The 22,740-nt window shown below is 43.7% G+C and overlaps 1 protein-coding gene across 1 annotated transcript in view; it reads right to left on the reverse strand.

Moving 5' to 3' along the window:
• FBXL7 (F-box and leucine rich repeat protein 7) overlaps positions 1–21,078 on the reverse strand; it is a 341,960-nt gene extending 320,882 nt beyond the window's left edge. Inside the window, exon 1 of the mRNA XM_037154553.2 lies at positions 20,537–21,078. Coding sequence (XP_037010448.1) covers positions 20,537–20,573 — 37 coding nt within the window. The 5' untranslated portion in view covers positions 20,574–21,078. The remainder of the gene's footprint in view (positions 1–20,536) is intronic.
• Positions 21,079–22,740: the final 1,662 nt, after the last annotated feature.

Below are 22,740 nucleotides of genomic sequence, written 5' to 3' on the forward strand. Positions count from 1 at the left end.
GTCCACCCCATCACACATTCCATCCCACACATCACTCCCTTCGACCCTCTGCATTAACTTGAAATCCAGGTTCCCCTTGCAGGAGTCCTCCTTCACCCCACCCATTGCCGATGACCTCATTCACTATCCAGTTTCTTTCACCACTTCTACCTCATTTCCAACCAGCACACAGAACACCCTTTCACTTGTTGGTGGGTGACTTCATACTAGGAACTGTTCACTGTGTGTGTGTGTGTCCTCTACTCTAGAAAACCCAAAACCCAAGCATTCAGTCTCCTAAACATCATGCGGCATATGTTCTCGTGCCTCTGTGGCCTTTCAAATAGCATCGTGCGGTACTTTGCAGGCAGGAGGCTGCTTATTTCCAGAGGTGAGTCAGGGAGATGCTAATGAGGTAGAATCTTTAAAGTGGGATCCAGGTTGGCAAATCTCAAAACATTCAAAAGTCTCTTCCCATCACATTCTGTGGGCTCCTCCTATGTCTATGCATATTATGATTTCTCTCTCCTTTACCTTCTCTTATATTGATACAGAGCCCTTGGCTACAAATGTATATATGAATGGACGTATATGTAGGTACATACACACAAACACAACTAAGAGCAATGCAGACACACACAGGCCAAAACACACTACTGGAAAGCAAGAGAACGCGGCTACGGTACCATCCAACACCTCTGTACCTTTGCACTACACTTCTTCACCTTCAATGACCTCATTTGCTGAATGGAAGGATACAGCCAAGGCATTATAGAGCAGGTAGAGTCTTATTCTAAACTACCAAGATAAAAAGGCAGCACTGTTATGATTTTTTAAATGGATGCGGTCAGAATCATTCATCAGCGACAACAAAAGTAAAAGAGGTTTGAAGAGACGTGCCTGTCCAAGCATTCTCCAAAAGCAACAGTTTCTCTACTGAAAGATGTGCCTACATTGAATAAATACAGAGAATAGCTGCCACTTACAGAGGGCTTACAGTGTTCTAGGAGCTTTCAATTCACTTTAAGAATTTTTAACCTATGCAAAAGGTGAAAGGGATTAAGAAGTACAAATTGCCAGTTCTAAAATTAGTCACAGGGCTGTAAAGTACAGCATTAGGAATGCAGTCAATAACACTGAATAACTATGTAGGGTGTCAGAACCCAGACTTACAAGGGTGATCACTTCATAGGGGATAGAAATGACTAGTCACCGTGTTGTATACCTGAAATTAAAATATTACATGTCAATGTTAATTGAAAACAAGTTTAAAAAAATAATCTGAAATAGATTTTCAAAAACCTCACTTTTGCCCTAAGAGTGAGGCACTACGATTCTCATTTTAAAGACAGGGACACTGAGGCACTAGAAGGTTATTTTTCTGGCTCAAGGTCAGCAGCAGAGCAGTATTTCAAACTGCGTGATGACGGGCATACATGTTACATAGAATGGTTTCTGTTGAGATCTAAACACTAGAAATTCCTGACACTCTAAAAAATGTGAAGCTAATGGGAAGATGATGAAAATCACAGGCTGGGGGACCTGGGGAATCTGGCGACATGGGTCCGCCAATCCTCTCACTCGGACATCTTCGAGGTCCATAGGCCCCTGGCTGTTCTCTGACCCTCCCCCTGGGACGGGACCCAAGTTACGATGTAATAATACAGCTGCAGAAAGATTAATACAGGCAAGTTAACTATATTATTACTCAATCTCCTATGGTACAAGAATAAAACAGAGTCTAGAACCATCTAGGAAGAGATAAAATTCAACATGTTAACAGGAAAACAGGGAACTTCCTGACCCACAGTAATTAATGCAATTGCACGAATTATTGTCCCAAGCTCTAACCAATATATAATCCCAACTCTGCACAGTACAGTCTAACACTTGATACTCCTACCAGGTTTGGGTTAACAGAGGGAAGGGTAAGCAGCACATAATTGAAAAACCAACACAGATGTAGAAAGAGAATTATCATTTTGAGAAAGAGGAAAGTAAAATATAATTCTACTACTTGAAAAGAATACCTTCAGTTTCTCTAGAAGAGGTTTATCGGTTCATTATAGAAACGAACCTCTCAAGCAGAAAGTGTCATTTACTCACACTAATAGACTATAAAATTTACTCCTTTAAAGTGTATTTCCCTGCCTCAGGCAAGCAAGCCTTTCACGTAGAGTAGCAAGACTGTCAGTGTCTTCAATCTCCCAATGGACCTGGCACTGAGAGCCCTGGGAAATCACGGCCCTGTGGTTCTGGTTCCACCTGAGACACAGAAGTGAGCCACTGCCCACACTCAGGTTCTCTGCAGGTGGAAGAACAAAACCTGGTGCATAAAATGTTCCACTTTACATCACTAGAACCGCATGTCCACACTTACTTAGAAGATAACATGAAAGAGCTGCAAGCCAACCACTACTGAAATTAAATACACATGTCTCCTAACACGCAAATTAACTGTAGCAAATAAACTGTCACCTTAAATATCATATTTTTATATAGAATATTAGCTTACATGGTAAAAAGTCCACTCTCCTCTTCTTCCACATTAATAGACTAAGCTGCTCGCATGCTGCCAAACTAATTGCAATATTTCCCAGCCTCACACGCACCTCTGTGTGGATATGAGCTCCACGTAGGTCAACAGGATGTGAACAAGTGATGTCTACAATGTCTCAGTCATTCTCAATCTGTAAGAAAGCCACTTGCCCCAAGTTCCTCTTGTTCTCTCTGTAGATGGGAGCTCACTTGGGCAGGTACACCATGGGAAAGGTGGGCCAGAAAGACAGAAGGAACCAGATCATGGTATGACTTAGGGAGAAGAGCACCACGTGTGATCTAGATGGCTCATGGCTTGGATAGTGATAAAACTTAAAAAAAAATTTCATGTACCTATTTTGCAGTCTCTTGTGGAAGCATCTTAGTTCTAGCCTAACTAATCAATCAACTCTATGAAATCTACGCAGCGTCATTTAGCCTGACTTAGATCCTCCCTGGCAGCGCAACCCAAGAGGACCTTCTCAGTGGTGGCACATGCATTGGCCAATACGGTAGCCACATGTAGACACTGGGCCCCTGCCAGGGGCTAGTGTACCTGAGGAAGTGAATATTGAATTTTAGTTCATTGAAGTTAAAAATTTAAAAACCACAGATGGCTACTTGCTGGTCACTTCTTTACTGGGCAACACAAGCGTCTGGGACATCAAAAATTGTGACGGCGCAACCACTGGGAAGACCCATTATCATCACAGAGACACCCATGTGCTAAAGCTCAGCATTTTTGCTAGAATGTTACCAAGTATTAGAGGGCCTCAAACCACAGTTTCTCAAAGTAGAAATAAACTGTGAGCTAAGACTGTAGTATGACGTGTTTAAGGTTGTTATCGTCATTTTAAAGCTGACACTAGCTTATATTTCAACATGAAGGACACCTGGGATTCTTTTATAATGTCATCAATGAATTTATCTTCCATAAAACTAAACTCAGCAGATTATTTCTGCTGAGGAGACAAATGCAAAGCAGTTAGCAACAATCAGGCTAACCAATGAGTCGCTATCTTTCTGCCATTACACAGAGGTCTGGGACAGTAAATTAATGTAGGGATCTCTGGAATGCCTCCTGATCCATCTGGGTATTCATTTAGTGAAACCCTGTGTTGGAAAGGTCAAGTTTGCATTTAGACTTTAAAACTCTACAAAACTCCAGGAAACAAATGACATTTCAAACATCCATCTAAAACATGTAACTGAGTCACTGAATACAATGATGAGAAACAAATAAACCAAACTGGGCAGTCTGCCCAGAGGCCACAGTAAAATATAAACTTTGGAAAGAGATAGCAACGAAGGGAGGGTTTGAGGTCTATGGGGGGGGCAGGGGGGATAAGGGCAAGAGAGAAGGTGAAACCATGGATGGATGAGGAAGGAGGGCAGGGAGGGAGGGCAGGCAATAAAACAGTAGTGAAGGAGCAAATCAGACAGAGAAGTCTGGCCCGAAGCGCTAAATGTATTCACAAAAGCCCTCCTTTGGGCACTCCAGTGGGAGGTTTACAAAGGCATATATACATGCCATTTACACGGTTTTTGCCCCAGAGTGAGTTTATTAGTAATCTTAACAAATGGACACTCCAGCCTCCTTTGTTGGGTGAATTTTAACGGCAGTGAACACAGCATTGTCTAATTACTATGAAAAGCTTCAGATGAATCTCAAAAAACTGTATCATTCCTTGAAGATTTAATCCATGCAACTATAAAGCAACAACAGCAAATGGAACAAAACATGCGAGGGTCTCACACCCTCTTTGCCGGCAAGCGGAGCGAGGAGGCGCATTCTTTCATGGGAACTTGGATGTTTCTTTATGGTCCTGTCCCCAGTAAGATAGGGCATCAACTTCGATGTTTTCCGGGACTTGGAAATATGAAACTTAAGTGTCACAGTAGTTTTAAGTCAAATGATATCCTCCACAGAGGCGCAGTCTCTGTGTGCTCAGAATAAACAGCTGAGCTTTTTATTGCCCAAAGTGAAAGTGTCTGGAGCTGCAGTTCATAAACATTACCCAGATGTACAATGTAGAACAATGGACTGAGGGGTGGACTGGGAGATGTAGCTCCCAACTCCAATTCTGTCTTAGGTCAGCCTGATGATGATGATGATGATGGTGATAGTGGTAATAGCACCCTTTCCAACTGATTCTAAACCCCACCCTCTTAACATCACCTTACAATCAATATGATCTTAAAATCACTGTGGCAAACTGTACTGTAATTTTGTGAAATCTCCCACAAAACTGTGAGATGGAGAAAGCAGCAGCCTGGTTCTATCTTAGATTTAATGAAATGCAGACTATAGTAGACCAGTCAGCAGCTACCGTTACGTGTGTGCACTATAGCTCTTTTTAACTTTGTTTTTATTGCTGGCACTATTACAGATGTCCCCATTTTCTCCCCTTTGCTCACCTCCACCCAGTCCCCATCCCCCTTTTCTCTGGCTGTCACCACACTCTCCCAACAGCTCTTGCTGGAAAAAAAATTGTTATCAATTTCCTTTCCCAGATGCAGAACTGACGCACGGAGAGGTTAAGTAACTTGCACAAGATCACACAACTAGGAACTAGCTGAGGCAGTTTGAAACCCAGCAAGCCCAGCACTGGGTCTTTGCTCCTGTCCCTCAAGCTCATGGTTGCACTTCATGTGGGACTTTACACAAGTCTTTTCAAGCAACCAGTACCTCAGATTCCTCTTAGGCCCCAAAGTAAAAGCACTGGACCAAGTCATCTCCAGAATCCCACCTGGTTTTCAAACTTACGGATCCGGGGCATAAAATAAAACCCCTCACATCCCTTTACAAGACAGATACCATGTTATTAAAGAAACTAATAACACATTCATTTTAATTATATTTCTTTACAGAAGAATAATGTATTTCACTCTGGCTACAGGACACAATAAACTTATAGAACAAAACCGAGACATTTTTGTCACCAGTTAAATGATGGTAGTTTTAAATAGAGCAAATCCTATCCTTTAGGAAATCTGATCAGTGTCTTTGTACCGCCTCCTGTCTAAGTAAGCTATTTTCTTCAGTTTCTGTAACACTGGGGGGCAAACTAAAATCAGAGCAAAATGAATGTGCCAAAATTGGGCAAGCACATGGCATCTAATTTGATCTCGTGAATACTGAAATAAGAATAGAGTATGCATATACATACATGTCACACACATGCATGCACACAGTTTCTGTGTGTGAATACTATTGTACAGTGAATTGAGGGGTCTTGAAGCAAAGGAATTTTTGCCACCAATTTTAAAGTCATTAAGAAATTTCTTATTATATGAAATGGCATAGAACACTACAAATCAGAGTGTTCCACCCTATTATACTACGTCTGTCTTCAAATCACACTAACACCTAACTTCTCTACTTCTTAGGAATGCCCAAGTTTGCCATAATAAAAAAAATAGTTCAAACTCTTTTTGAGATCTTTCATGCAATAGGAACTCAGAATAAGAACTTCACAAAAAATAAGCTGCATTCTAACATCCCTCCATTGAGTGCTGATGTGAAGGGGTTGTCCAGAAGAGCAAGAAATAGAGCATAACTCAGGATGCTCATGTGATAACGGCTCTTAGCTATGGACAAGAATTTCCTGTTTTAAAAATGAATTCCAAAAACAATTTCCTCAGTTTCTGGCAGAATTTGTTGATAGCCAATCCACCAGTTTACTGGGCCAAGTCAGGAGAATTTAGAAACCATGAGACATAGCATTGAGATGAACACCGACACAGTGACCTCGAAAATGAGACTATGATTTGACCTGCATTCAAACGTGGGCCACTGGTCTCTAGAGCTGCCTCACTGACACCTACTCCCCCAACTCCCACTGGGTGCTTTTCTGCCCCCCTCACGAGACTCAGAGTCCATAGAACATAAACTAACATTTTCTTCATCCCTGTGTCTCATGGGCAGGCACAGCAGAGTGCCGACACCCAGAAGGAGATTAACAAGTATCTGCTGGCTCAATGAATTACTAAAAGAATGACCAATTTAGATGAACAAATGCCCAAGTGTATCAGTCCTGAAAAAAGTCTCTCAGATCCTGGGCGGTGGTGACGGGGCAGATGAGAAGGCAAACTAACTGTCTTGACCTCAAGAACCAACTCAGTGGACACTCCCAGGTCAATCAGAAAGTTAAGGTGTATGAACCAACGAGACACCCAACCACCCAACCAACGTGACACCCAACCATCTTTCTGGCCTTCTGTCACATGCATCCCCTTCAGCCAATCAGTCACCAAGTCCTCTACCTTCTTTTCATCGCTGAAACCCACACCCTCTTCCTGCTGTCACTCAGCCTGCTCCCACCACGCCCCACTGGTAGTATCTCGGTGAGGTTCAATGATTAGCACCTTATTTTCCCACCCAGCTGCAAAAAAAATGAGGAAATAGTAAGGGAGGTGTGGCAGATAGAGAGAAAAATGGCACCTCTATTACTAGGATCTTCAGTTCACAGGTTGTGGTTTCAGGTCTACAGTCCAGCGGCTAATACTGAACCCAAGTGTTGACATGGAGTCCAAAGCTGGTCTAATCGTCCGCCAAAGAGCTTTGTCCAAAGGGCAACTCCCTCCCAAGAGGAAAATAGAATGGAGTTGAGATGTCAATTTGAATTCCTCCAAATTTGCCAACTCCTGGCCAGGAGTAATATTAGTGAGTAGAAAGAGTAGTCCACACACAGCTCCAGGGATCTCTCTAAATCTTTCCAAGGCTGCCCTGCTCGATACATGCTGCTAGCTCCCTCCTGCCATCTACCTGCCTACACCCCACTTTCATAACCATGTGACCCTGCCTACCTCTCCAGGTGTGAGGCTCAACTCAGATCATCCTCTCCTCCCATGCAGCTTACCCACTGGCCTCGGCCCCCTTGTCTGATCTTCTGTTACTCCCTCTTACTCACCTTTCCAGACTCTATTCAAAGTCATCCCAGATAATTAGTCTCTGTGAACATCCCCAGTGAAGCTCAGCACTGCCAGATTGGTGTCTCCCATCATGTACTTGGTGTGCCACCCATGGTCACTCTAATATTTTATTATAGTTTATATTTTTTAACCTCCCAATACCTAGTACAGATCCTGGTATCGAACACCTACAAATACTTATTAGGTTAGAGAGATGCAAATAGCTAAATGCAAAGTAGGACATAACAATTCCATGGAAATAAAATGTCACAGTGGTTCCAGGGAAGAGAGAACAAATGCATGTGAGAGAACCTGACATGTTTTCTCGAAGAGGTTACGCATTGTAAACAAAGATATAGCTAGATACATCTTTGGGAAATCAGAGAAAATTTCGTTTTAAAAAGTTAAAATTGAATTGAATGAGATTCAATGGATAAACATATGAAAAAAGTATTCTAAGGGAAAAAAGGCAAAAGACACCAATCTGGAAAAGCAAAAGATATACTTAAGGGACACCTGAGTCTCCCAATTTGTCTGTGTTTAGAGAGCAACCTGAAAGAAAAATGGAGTCAGAATCTGGCCAGAGCATTCACGAGGCCTTGAGTACGCAAATAAAATAACTTTCGACATAATTTACAGACAATGGGAATCAAAGAATGTTTCCTGAAAGAGTAGCTTTTAATTATGCCAAGGAAACTATAAAATCTGGATCCTTGTAGTGGTGATAATAATCAACCAATAATTTGTTTTTTCAGTTACTTCCAAATTTTTCAGGAACATAGTGACTGAGAGCTTATAATAGTTTGATCAATCTCAGTGGAATAGTATCAGAGCATAATAAAAGGAATAATAAACTATTTAGGATGATGATCAGACTACATAGTAATTTGTAGTCATTTTTCATTTTGTTTATGATTCTTTCAACCCATCCCTGCATGCCTCATCTATCTAATGACTGTACTTGACACTGGTCTATCCTGTAATAAGCATTGCCTATTTCCCAATTCTCTTAATAGCCAGGAAAACAAAAGTGCTTATTCCAGGTGATAACAACTATAACCATGTTTCTACTTCTCTATTTTTTCTTCCCTAGTCTGTACTAACCATGGTGAGCTTCAGAGATCACTCTTCAAAGAACACTAGACAATCAGGAAAACGGGACCACGTAGGAATCATTGAGATGCCTGATTTCAGTGCTAGAGTTGAACACATGGATCAGACAGATAAATGGTCTCTAGACCCATCTGCAGTCAGTTCTGAACTACAGCAGCAGAACAGCTCTGAACAAATTCCAAGATGGCTCTTCAAAAAATGGCACCAATAGCAGCAGCTGGGGACTGTAAGCTCCTCTACCAACTAATTACGTGCTATTGGTCAAGTCACTTTAGCCTATTGGGCTTGATCTCCTAATCTCTGCAATAAAAGGAATAAACAATGTTCCCAAGCAGAAAACCAGTGCATGTCAATTAACTTTCAGCTGAAGACTCCGTTTTAAGGACAGCCAGGACTCCCAGGAAGAAGCCGATTTTCCAGCAGTGGCGTCCTGCCTTTGACAGCTGCCAGAACAGCATTCCAGTCCAACTTCTCCACTGTCTTATTTCGGGTTCCCCAGTAAACACTCTCAGAGACGATCTAAAATGCAAGCAGTTTCTAGGGAAGTACCCTCACTTTTAAAGGGGATCACACTTATGAAAGGCAAGGGACGAGGTGGACTGGACAGAGACAGCAGTTGGTCTATGATTTTTTTGTTAAAAAGGACTCAGCCAACTCCTCAGGGAGTTCTGGACTAACAACGGTCCTTCGGAGTGATCTCAAATTGTACCCCTGCCTCGTCCAGTCATTGGGTGGGGCTGCTCCCCCGCCTCGAGTAAGAGGAATTTCTGGGAGCTGTTAGTCATCCATGACAAGTCTTCATTCAGCTCGGGGTACGAGGGAGTCATTCCTGGAGGGGCTAACTGGACAGAGAAGTGGCAGAGCCACTACATCCACCCCAAATGTTCTGAAAGTAAGAAAAAGAAAAGCAGGGTGAAGAAGAGAAATGGATTGGAAAGAAACGGCTGGACTGAAGAAATCAATTTTTCTATCGTAAAGCTCTGGTATCTGCACGGCCTTGGCAAGGCTGTTTCATTTCTTCATGCTTCAATCTCTTCCTCTGTAAGGTGGTCCAAGGTCACTTTCCCCACTCAGATATCCAGGATTCTGCTCCACAAGTCATTCTTGGTCAATTTCCAAAGCCCTTCCGTTACCTGCCTCAGGCTCATAAATACCACTAAGGAAGAAAAAAAAGCCCACACATACCAAAAATTTCCAGTAGCATTTGAATCCATCCTTGTTAAGTGTGAAGAGATGACCAGCAGTAGCAGCAAATGCAAATCTACGCACGACAGTGGGCACACAGCAATCCCCGATTAAATTAGATTTGCAGGCAGCAGCTTGGGGATTTTGACATTAGACTGAATACGATTATTCAGTTGGTTCTATCTTTATTACCCATGCTCCCCCTTGTGAGGCAATTTTCCTTATTGGAAGTAAAGCAACCCCAACAAATGCATTTAAAAATGAGACTTTCCTGTTCTTATTAGCCTGTATTAAAAAAAAAGACTATTTGAAGCACAACCAGGGGGAAGGAATTGGCTCCTTATTGCAGTTCATGTTGTTACTGCTTTAAAAGTGAAGAAAGACTCCCCAAGGAAATACTGTCTCTCAGAACAAGCTCACGGGGTCATCAACAGGAGAGGTCTTTCAAGAGAGATAGGAAATAGGGAAAATTATTAAAATGTAATAAAATAAGCAAAATGGACACAAAACAAGAGTGAAACATAAGCTGTTCGGGACAGAAACGCCACATCTTGAGATTCACTTTCACAGTAATATTAATAATATTGTTCAAATAGGGTTTTACAGAAACCTTTCCAACCAACACAGCAGCTCTCAGTCCTTGAGATAAAAAACCCCAACCAAAAGGAGCACAGAAATGTGGCCTATACATGTGAATTTACACTCTAGCACTTTAAAATAAATGTCCACCAGGCTCAGTATCACGCAGAGTGGAACTCCCACCAATGAGATATTGTAATAGCTATTCCTCTGAGCTAAACACAGATTCAAGTAAACAAACTAAAATCTACAGTTCCAAGTGGATGGATAGCATGTCACGGAACCATTACTAGTTCTTCGTTCATAAACACGGCGACCTCTATCCCAAGCTCCAAGCAGCCCACGTGTTGGGCTCTGGGCTTCCTTTGCTTGATTCTTATGGTGACCCTTTGTCTGAAACTGTTCCTCTAACAGATACCAAATTACTAAAGAAACAAATGACACTCTCATTTTTAATGTATTTCTTAAATTCCTTACAGGAGATGTATTTCTCTCCATTTACAAAAATAGACATGAGGAATAATGGAGTTTGCTTAATTTACAGCAAAGGGTTAGTTAAATACAGTCTCATGTATGTTACATATCCACATACCCTACAGCTCAATAATATTTTTCTTTTCTCATTTTAGTAATGTGGGAAGTCACACAGAAGCTCTACTAGAAATCATTCCAAACATACCAGATGTGTATGATAATTTTTATATTTTATATAACAGAAAAGAGATTATTAGAGATGTGATAAAGTAGCTCAATATATGAATTTTAAAGGAGTCATAATCGTATGACCCTTTATTCCCAAAAGAGAACACAGACCCCAAAAAAGATTAATTAACTTAAATAAAAATTTTTAATGTTTTCCAGATTAATGATTTACTTAAAATTGTTGTATAAACCCAACTTTCAATCGATTAAACAAATATTACTGAGCAATATGATTTTCAATAAAAAATAAACAGTAGCATTCTACTCAGTACTAATTGAAAATAAGTTGACAGTATTGTAAATAATTAAAGCTGAAAAGTCTTTAGCAATGCTTAAAGTACATATTTTATTTTTCCTTAAATACAAAAGTTAAACTATTTTCATCCATAAGGGTGAAACCAAAACATCAAAAATAACAGTCCAAGTTAGGAGATCCTCAGAAGAAAAGATGCCCAGAGAAACACTTTTTAAAGAGTAAAATGTCAAAGTTTAGGGAAAAAGTTCACTGAAAACACAGTAGGGTTTTCATAAGTCTTTTTTAGACCAATAAAGATCGTAGTTTCAGATTCATCTTCATTTAGTTGTTTAACAAAAGATGGAGGACCTACTGTGGGAACTGGGTTACATTTACGTCATGGTGAGCATGTGATAGGATTAGCAATGGAGAATGTACAAACAAACAGAAAAATCAGAAATTAAAATACAAGATAGAGAATAAAAAGGAAAGCAATTAAAGCTAAACGAACAAGATGGATTTCTAGCACAACCATGAAGGAACCTCAATGACTTTTTTTTTCATTGTTGGCACGATTGCAAATATGCCCATTTCTCCCCTCCCGCCTCACTTTGCCCTTCTCCACCCAGCCCCACCCCCAGGCCCTCACCACCGGTGTCAGGGGCCATGGGCCACGCCTACACGCTCATTGACTAATCGCTTCCAGTGCCCTCCCCGCCCCTTACCCTCACCTCTGCGATCTGTCAGTCTGCTCCGAGTGCTGATGCCTCTATTTTTATTTTGTTTATCAGTCTATTTTGCTCATTAAATTCCACATAATAGCAGCACTATTTACAACTGCCAAGATCTGGCAGCAGCCCAAGTGCCCATCGTAGATGAGTGGATAAAAAAGCCATGGTACATTCACACAGTGAAATACTACCTGGCTGTAAAAAAGGAACTCTCACCCTTTGCAACAGCATGAATGGACCTCTCTGTCTTTTGCTATCAACTCATCCTAAAGGGCTTGCCCTTTAGGAGACAGGCCCTTCCAAAGACCTCTGAGAACTGTGGCTGCTCAACAGCAGAGCACACGAGAGTGAAGAGACTCAGGACTCCTGTGATGCCGAGGGTTCTGATTTTAGAGTTGATCCTCTGACCTTCCCGGTGCTAAAATAACCATCGACGCCAGTGAAGGTTTTCAGAGGAGGATACACCTCCTCAAAGCCCCAGCTGAGTTTACGGACCAGCAAGTGCACTCTAATGAACAACGCTAATTTGTCAGGAACATTTATCTAACAACAATTCACTCCGCAGTCTCACTGTAATACGTTTATCACTGTGCAGCTGCTGCCCCGTGCCGTGGCATAGCTCTGTGGCCACCACTTCAGGGAGAGATACAAAAGCAACTAAAGGACATGTGTCTGCAGACCCCAACTTTCACCCTGGGGTGTGAGCAACTTAAAATACTCTAGAATACCTGGTGATAATCTTCTAGCCTGACTATATCCTTGTTTTCCTATAGCACTTAAAATGATGGCATCATGGAAACTGTACTAAATTCAGAATCAGAACGACTTCATCTAATCTTCACTAGAAAATCAAGGCAAATCATTTAATCTTCCAAGGCCTCAGTTTCCTCACCTTTAAACTGGGGACAGTATGGTCACCCTTCCCAGAGTCCCTCTGATGATAAATGAGATTAACTTTTGAAATGCTTTATAGTTTCCCAAGCAATTTCATGTACAAACCCATGAAGAAGTCTCCCAGGAACAGGTCAAAGAAAAGGGCAAATTCTCAAGTAGATATTGGAATAATTCCCCAGATTAATGGCTGTCTCAAATCCATAGATTTGAAACCAGAGGAAATACAAGATAGGAATTATAAACTATTTACCAAAGAAAGAAAATGGATGCACCTTTCTCTATCTTCCATTAGCTCTGATATGTGGGCACGTACCAAGGCTATCCCAGAACAAAGATAATTAAAAGTCTATCACCCTCTGCAGAATTGGGAGGAGAGTCTCTCAGGTCTACCTTGGGCTCTGTAGACTCTAAAAAATATGCTGATTATTTTATGCACTAAAGTTATTATAGACATTAGCTAGCCTGCCAATTTATAAGTAGATTGTTGCCTAATGAACAGTTAATTTGTCCTTGGGAAAACAAGTAATAGGAGTTAAATGTTTCCTTCAAAAGATGTCATTTTGGTCACCTAAACCATAAAACTTTTTTGTGTGCTGGTTGGTTAGGCTGCTTCTCCATCACTGCCAGTCTTTGAAGCACACAAAACAAAGACTGGGAGAACGTTGGCTGCAGCAATGACAAGAGAGGCAGGGTCACGGGCCCAGTGGAGAGGGCACAGACTGCAGCACAACCATGGGGATCTCCGGCATGACTGGGCCACCCACCAGCTGTGTGCCCTGGGCACGGGTTAGGCTGTCTCTATGCTGTCATGCCGACATTTTTAAAATCGGATCATCAACTTCCGGTCAAGATGTCGGCACAGGCAGACGTGGCCCACCTCTTCACACAACCACATCAAAATTACAACTAAAAAACAGAACAACCATCACTCAGAACTGTTACAAATTGAGTTGAATGGAAATCAGACAACTACAGAATTAAAGAAACCACTTCTATCCAGACTGGTAGGAAGGGTGCAGATGTGAAACAGGCTGGTCCTTCACACGTGTGGTAGATAAAAATTCGGAAGTGATATCTTGGGAGTAAGGAGTCCCAGTCCCTCACCAGGCCCCCCCAGCCCAGGATATCAGCACCAAGAAGACAATTCCCCACAACTTCTGGATGCAAAAATTAGTTGAGATTAAGTTGATGGAAGAAACTTCTGGAGCCCCAAGCAGTTCCTCTTAAAGGGCCCACATATGGACACACCTACTCAGACCCACTCCCTCTAAGCTCCAGCACCCAGGTAGCAGCTTGAAAGGTACCAGTGGCATAAAGGGAGGAATTGAAGTGTCTGGCATCAAGGTGAGCAGAGGCCATTGTCTATTTTCTAGGCCCTCTCCCCACAGAGCTGGCAAGTAGGTACCATACCTGAGACTCCATCAACCTGGCTAACGCTGTTTGACCCACCTAAGAGACCCCCAGAAAACCCGCCCCACCCAATTTATGAGCCCAGCCAAGCTGTTTTTCCACATGAATGGATGGTCTTGGCTTATGCTTCACAATTTTCTAAATCCTCTCAAACAGGCAATTGCTGGCCTCAAGAAGCCCCAGGCCCAGCACTACCAGCAGCCAGCCTAGATTCACAGCTTGGCTTTGCCTGGGACTCTTCACCCCAACACAAGTAGCAACCATCTCAGATTGCTTCATAGCTCAGGCAGGGTGGCCCCACACAAACCATAGGTGGGGGGGCTAACCTTGGTCTAAACCACCTGGAGAATCCCCAGGGCCAGCACACCCAGTGGACAGCCACAAACCACATGAGAGCCCCATCACCCTGCTCCTACACAAGTGACCCTCCACGGAAGGCAGAGGCTGGTGGTCAGTGGTCACAGCCAATCATTGTACCTGACTAGCCTGGGTAACTTCCTCCCATTGCTCTGCCAACAGTAATTAAGGCTCAACTACAGGAGGATGTACTCAGCCTAAACGGAGAGTGCACCTGGAGTACCAGCTTGAGTGACAGGGAAGGCCGTGCCACTGGACCCTACAGGACACCTACTACATTAGGCCATGTTACCAAGACACGGAGTCAAAGCAACTCTACCTAATACATAGAAACAAACACAGTGAAGCTGCCAAAATGAGAAGACAAAGAAATAGGGTCCAAATGAAAGAACAGATCAAAACTCCAGGAAAAAAAAACCCTAAATGAAATGAAGATAAGCAATCTATCAGACGCAGAGTTCAAAACACTGGTTGTAAGGATGCTCAAGGAACTTAGTGAGGACATCAGCAGCATAAAAAAGATCCTCCTCCAATTTACCTGCTTTGTCATGGTGGTCGTATTAGAACACACGCGCATCCTTTAGGAACTCTGAGAACTGCAGACACCATCCAGCACTGTCGTTATTCAGAGAGTAGCTCCATTCTTCCGTACACTCTCGCCTTATCACTGACAACTCCACTTAGCACATCAGAGGAGAAGCGGGCTCTTTCTGTGAGTGTGCTGCTCGTCTCGTCCTGAAATCTCAGGCCTCCCCGCCCGGCTTCTCAGTTAGACACTGAACTTTTAGAGCAAGTCTTATTCTACCTAGAGATTTAATGCAGTGAGCAAATGGAAGAAGTCGTCTACATTTCTATAACCAGAAGAAAAAGCATAACTACATCCTGGGAAAGGTCAGCTGATGTGGACTTCATTACCATGTGCTGCTCTGGCTCACTCTGTGGTTCTGGTCGATTTGTAGCTTTGGTTCAAAGATCACTAACCAATAATACCAAATAAATGTCTTAACATGCAAAGTTGAAACATTTATTCAAGATGTGGAACATAAACACAATTAAAAGTTCTTGCTTCAAATTTAGTAGAGCTTACTTGTTTTAGGGCAATCATAAAAGTAACAGTAATGCTAGAGATAGAGTCTGTATCCATTACTGCACTGAAAAGGGTTTCCCATCTTTCTCTTGTTTTAAACATGCAAAAGGTTCCTCAAATCTCTGCAAATACCTTCTCATTGTCAGACCACAGATGGTATTGTTAGCTACACTAACACTTGGATTCGAATGGAACAGTGGAATCAGTGTTGCTTATCTTCTGATTTTCATCAGAATAAAATTATTTATTGAAGACAAGAGACAAAAACACACTTCTAGATAAGAATTACAGAGACCTCTGGAGGTTACGTGTCCTGTAAATCAGCCAACATCTGCCCATCGCAGAAAGAAGAGCATGTCCTAGGCTCCCCTTTTCTCCCCCCAAAAGCAGCCGCAATGTATCTCATATAACTGGATAAAATATATTTGCAAAGGCTCTAGGCAAATACACACACACCACATACACCCAGTAGCCAGACTGACTGTCCCATCCCAACTGACTGCAGAGGACTGAGGATGCCACCCTTGTATAAAATGATTGTACCCTCCAGCATAAAAGCACATTCACCTCAGTATAACACAGCAGTTCACAGTAACAGTCACCTGGCCCCTGGATCCTTGAAGGTCAGTCCTTCACACCCATTAAGTCTTAGTGTACATGCCAACTTTTCAATAAGGCTAATTAAAATCACAAAACCCTTTTCCTCCCAACTCCCAATAACCTTAACTTGATGATTTTCTTTATTCAGAAAATTTAGCCACTTGGAATGTATCACATGGTTTACTGAATCATTGTGTGTGTGTGTACACATGTTAATCCTTTTACTTCGCCTGCTGACACACACACACACACACAAAGGTAAGACTGATGAGGGCAGGATCTTTATCTGTTTACTAATATATCCCAAGAATCTAGAAGAATCCCCAGCACATAGTAGAGAATAAATCAACATGTAGTAGTTGAATGAATGAATAAAGGACTCGGCTTAGACTGACCTGGCCCTGAGTCCCAATTCCACCTACACTTGGTTGCAGGACCCTGGGAAATGGCCATCCGCTCTGCAGCTGTATTTCCCCAGCTGTAAAATGGGGACCTGAGGAGCCCCTGCCCATGGGATCCTCGTGCAGACTGGGTGAGTCAGTGAATGTCGAGGGCTTAGAATCATGCTTGGACATAGTGAGCTTTTAATAAATGCTAGCTGCCATCATTATTATTATTTCAAGATATGTTTCCCAAGGCAGTGATAGATTTGTGATGATTTACATGCTCAGGCCACTGGCTCTCTTCATACCTGATATCACAGATCTGAGATTGTGCAAAGGGACCCAAGGCTCCTGATAGAGCAGCAGAGCTACCAAGGGTCAGACACCATCCTTGTGACCTCATCAGCTGCAATTCAGTAACTGGCGGGATTCTGCAAGGAGCTGTTCACAGTGGAAGTATAGTTACTGTCTCAGACCTGCTGGAGTAGAGTCAACATAACAATGAAACCAATGAGTAAGTGAGGGTGAGGCTCAGAGACCTTAAAAGGCAGGGAAGGCAGCCCTTCTCTTCCTACTTGAACAGACAGATTTGTTTATTTGGCTTAGCAGGGGCTGAAACTCACACTTTATGATAGAAGATAAAGGAAAAAAGAAACAGCCCTGTTAAAAAATTTACTTGAACATAAAACTCTAGAAAGCTCACAATCAGGATTGTTACTGTAACTTATTCCTGGAGCAAAATCCTAGTTTGTGTAAAAGTTGAAAACTGAATCATTAACTTAAATGTTCACTAAATATTTAGGAAAACAAAACACTTCGGAAACACTATTGATTTACAAAGAAAAAAGCAGGGAGGTGGGGGGTCAGAACTGACTAAGTGAGGAGAAGGGGCGAAATTGAGTGATGAAGATAGAGGTGAGGGATAAACAGGAGGACAAAAGTGAGGGGGGCATCGGCTGACTTCCTGGCGATCAGAGTCTTAACTTCCCTATTTATTATAACTTGTCTCCCCACAAGGCTAATCTCCTCCCATAAATTGTCCCTTAAGAGCAAAATAAAGTGAATGACTACATGCTCAAGGATTAGATCATGACAAATCAGGCCAAAAAGGAATTTCTCTCCTCACTCTAGAGAAGACCCTAAGATTTTGGGGAATTGAGCGAGGTCACGGTAGCTAACTTGAAGCTGGAATCAAATTTCCAGACTCCCGAGTCAATGCTCTGAGCTCCACACATGAACGTCCCCAAACTCCAATGTGCACGTGATAAATGATCCGGTAGTTCCAGGAGGAACCCATGATTCTGCACTTCCGACCGTCCCGGGTGGTGCTGAGGCCACTGGACTACACTGAGCAGCAGGTCTCTGCCCGTTTCACCTGCCAAGGTAAGTTTAGTAAGAATTTTTTGTTGTTGTTTTAATTTAAAAAGAGGTGTTTTCCAGGAGCAGGAGAAAGCAGCTTACATATGAAATGCTGAACTTTTAAACTTTCTAATAACTCTACACTATTAGTAAAATTGAAGGGGGTTCATATTTACATGGCGATGTCAACTGTAAGATATAATAATAAAATTGCAGGTTTTTCATGTTGAGCCCTCTCACTGCACTCTATGGATATGCATTTATTGATAATTTCCCCTTTATGTTTGAAATACGCTGTCTAAAGTGCACTCAACCTACTAAACCTGTCTTAACTCTGTCTCCTGTGATAATAGAGATGCTATGTCGAGGGGGTGCTTCCACTTGCTTTGAGACTGGACATTTTAGGTAAGAAAATGCGGCATGGACGCAGCCAGTTCCAACAGGCACAAGTGGGCACAGATTTTACCTGCCACTAACGCAGCGTCACAAAACCGACCACACCCACTCACGTGTGTCACAGCCTTGTTGAGGGGACACACAGCGTAACGGGGGGAGAAGAGATCTGTCTGAACTCATCACTCCTGTTTCTCTATTTTCTCTTGTCTATCAGAGGAGAGCCCATGCTTTTGAAGAGAGTTGATGCAAACTAAGCACAGTATGTCCTCTCCAGCCAAAACTCCGTTAATCTCCCCGACGTTCCTATTGGTCCCCTTGGATCAGCTGAGCCCAGGAGATGTTTCCTATAAAACGTCCACAGTGCATCTCAATCTGATCCCAGTAAAATTTCACTTCAGCTGAAGTGAAAATGCAGAGGTAGCATTTACGGATAACAGCTGGAGAACATTAGTTCTCTGTCTCTCCTTTTCTCTCCCAAGGGTTGAAAACTCCACTGTTCAGACAGGAAGTCGTCACACACCACACACTGTACGATATGAGAACACTGGGATATAAGAACAAGTTGCAAAGGATTAGGGGGAGTGTGCAGGGGTTTTGTTCAGGAACACAGAACAGCAACTCTGCGAACCTCTCAGGGTCTCCTCTTCCCCCACAGTGTTCAAGCAGCATGATGTATGCACACCCAGAATTGTCATGCACACACTTCATTCCCTGAAAGCTTTTTAATAACTCAGAGGAAGAAGGATTACTCTTTCATTTTTAAAACACAAACTCCAAGAAGTCTGGGGGAGTGGCTAAGCTTCTCCAATAATCTTTTCTGGCATACTTTCATATTTGCTATCTAAAAAAAGACAAACATTTATCTTTTTACAAATGAAAATTGTCTCTCACACACACAAAACTCTCACATAAGTGCCCAAAATAAGGAAATATATATGTATCTCACATACATGTGGAATTCAAAACATGATGATCTGGGAGAGAATGATTTAAACAAAAGGTTCTTGTGGGTATGGTTTTTAGAGTTGGTTTCTGCTATAATTTCACAAAGCTGCTGAGGACCAACACAGCCGCAAAAAAGGAGCGAGGCATCCACATTCTGTGGCCACAGCTCAAAGTTTCGAGTAGGATGATAGGAGTTTCCCAAACGCCACAGGCTGAATAGCCATTCTGCATTGGACCCGGTTTGTAACAGCCTGTCCTCTGGGGGCAGACTGTAAAACCAACCCTGTCTCTTCCACGCACGCCCCTCCGGCCAAGTTCAGGACAGACAACCTTCCTAACTTTTGATCTACGAAAATGCCTTTGCCATATGCATATCAGGGGCATGCTGTTAATCAACGTGGTGACAACACTACGGTTTTATGCAAAGAAGGGGAGGAGGGGCGAGGGGGAAGCCAACCCACACATCCATCATCCTTTTAGAAGGAGGTGGAGTTTAAAGTTTCTCCAACTTCCAAGTTCCCACTTGACAGGCAATATTTCTGTGCAATTTCCAACCCCATGGAACAGATGGTCCTTTGCCCGTCTTGAGCCCCGAGAGAGCCCAGACAAAGCCCCAGCCACTGCTCCCCTCATGGGGCCGATAGGTGGTCAGTTTCACGAAGCTGTCAGCCCAGGGGCAGTGAGTAAGGAGAATGGAAACATAACTATATCTTCCAGAAGTTTTTCCTCGTACAGGAGAGCAGAGGGGACTGGGACACAAAGGCCTGAGAAAGTTTTCACTGCGTTATTTTTGAAAATCGTCTTCCACCATCTACCAAACCATCGTCCTAAAAGCCCAGATGCCCGGGGTGGGAAAGTTGAGGCACACGCGTTCAGAAACACGGCAGCAATGCAACCTGAGCCGTCCGGAAGACAACCTGGAAAGTTGCTTAAAGAGACCCCCACGGCGGGAAAGCATCCTCGGGCGACCGACCCACTCAGTGCCAAAGGGGAAGGTGACGGACGGCCCAGACAGATTGCCAAATGGGTGTGTGCCATCGCAGTGGCAAGAACCTTCCTTCCCAAACCAGAGGGCGAGGGGAAGGGAGGGGGCGCGATCCGGGAGTGTGAGGACTGTCGGCCCACTCACCCTCACTGCCGTACTGTTTGCCATTGTTCGCGCCCATCCTGCCGCCGTCATGCCCGCCGTCTCCTGGGACACTCCATAGCTGGGGCGCACCGATGCGCGCTCCGCCCGAGGAAAGCCCGCCCGACGGGACCGTTAGCTTCGCATACCCCGCGCTCGAGGGCCGTGGTCCAGCCGGGAGCGTCCCCTGCACTCCGTTGGGAGGGGGCGCTCGGTTCCCTCCTGGCACCCCCGAGGGCTCCGGGTGGGGTTAGGGGCAGCCACAGCTCTCAGAATCCGCGTTCACGGCCGGCGGGCGCAGCGCCGGGGAGAGCCCGCGCCCCGGGGCCGCCCAGAGGCTCGCCGCGCCGCCGCCGCCGGGTCCCCATCCGCCCGCCCGGTCCCCCTGCGGTGGGCGCAGAGCCACACGGGTGGCCGGGGCTCCCTGGCTCGGCCACCTCTTCCCGGCGCCCTTGCGCGCCCGCGGCTTCCTCGGGGATGGGCGCGGCGGCCACTTGTTGCGAATGTCCCGACCGAGCAGAGTCCCGCGGCCCGGCTCAGCTCGCCCGCGGGCCGGACTTTTGTTAGCGCCAGGCGCCTCCTCTCGCCTCCCAGCGTCAATCACAGCTGGAGCCCGGGGGAGGAAGGCCGGCCCGGAGATGCGCGGCCTTTTAAAGGGGCAGCGCTCCTTTTCGGGGCTCTGGCTCCCAGCCCCAGCCTCCGCTCAGGCCCTCGCGCCACCCGCGAACTACTCTGAGCGAAGGAACGTGCTCTTGGCTGCATTTTACTATTGTTCTTTTACGGCCTTGGCCCCCTATTTGTAAGATGAGCTTCCAGGCGTCGTTTGGAATCCCTTGGCTTTGCCTGCAAATGTGGCCTAGTTTAGGTGTGGGGGCGTTTAAAGTAAACATGCCTCAGAATCTCATTGTGTCTGGGAATTTCAGGTATATATGCTGGCATTCTTCTGTGGTCCCACGTTTGGGAACTGAGGCGGAGAATGGAAGGGCGAGACAAGGAAAACTTGAGGGGAAATTAGCAGAGGGTCTCTGGAGGCTTCCCCCCCCCCCCCCCCGCCCTGGTGCGGGAGGTTTCCTGGCTCAGAACTTTTAAGAGCTTCCCAGCCAGGAAGTGTATTTTCTCCCTGGTCGTACAACTTTTTTCCTTGTGGTTGGTGTACCCTTTGTTTAATACATTACTACCTCTTTTGGAGATTTATATGGTACTTCTAGAGTCTTAAAATGACCCTATGGTGTTCCCTCCGTTAAATGGAAAAAGAAAATTCTTCTTAATGTTTTATTTCCTTTCCATGTAAATACCTAGAATTTTATAACATTGCATCTTAGTAAAGACCCAGACAGTCCCAGTGCGAATTTCTTTGTACTGAGGCAAGCACACAAAAGTTTCTCCTTTGATGCTTTGAATTCAACATATATAATGATTCTTGTGTGTATAATGTATAAGAATGTATGATAACTGCATGGAGAACGAGGGTTCTTGCAATTGCCTCTTTCTTAAAAGGTTTGCAATCATATACAGAGATTGTTAGTGATGTGACTTCCATCAAATTCTATTTTGGTAACTTCCTTTTTCTGGCACGAGTTTCTTTCTTAAAGGTAAGATACAACATCATGTATCAAACATTTAAAATCCAGTTTTCTTGTGCAGGAGAGGTTATGTATTGAAAGAAAAAAATTGTAAACTTACCTATTGTCCTGGACAGGATTAAATAGTTTTGTGTTGCACTGGTGACATTTCAACTGTCCCAGTGCAAAGAGATGAAGGACTGAATTGCAGTTTGTCTTTTGGTATCTAGAATCTAGTTCACTGCCTGGCCAACAATATGTGCTTCCCTTATCTGCTGAGTTAAATTAAAATCTCACGGTATGGGCCCTAAATAGGAGATATGGGTGTCACAAATTTGGAAGGGTTAAATGAGTTTTCAGAGATTCCACCTAAAGGAATAAACCCAACCTAGAAATGAGCCAATATCTACATTATCTTCACCCAAAGTAGGTTTCTGTTTATCTGACCCTTGTGGTTTTCCATCAACTCTTTGTTTTTAATTTTATTTTAATTGTTCAAGTACAGTTTTCCATCTTTTATTCCCATCCCAGGCCACCCCACCTCCCTCCCATTTCCATGCCCCCCAGTTTTTGTCCATGTGTCCTGTATACTTATTCCTATAATTCCCCTGAAACTCCCCTTTCCCCCTTTCCCCCCTTCCCCCT

Source organism: Artibeus jamaicensis, unplaced genomic scaffold, assembly GCF_021234435.1.
Source record: "Artibeus jamaicensis isolate MK-2021 breed Jamaican fruit bat unplaced genomic scaffold, CSHL_Jam_final scaffold_369, whole genome shotgun sequence".
In the NCBI taxonomy this organism is placed as follows: Eukaryota; Metazoa; Chordata; class Mammalia; order Chiroptera; family Phyllostomidae; genus Artibeus; species Artibeus jamaicensis.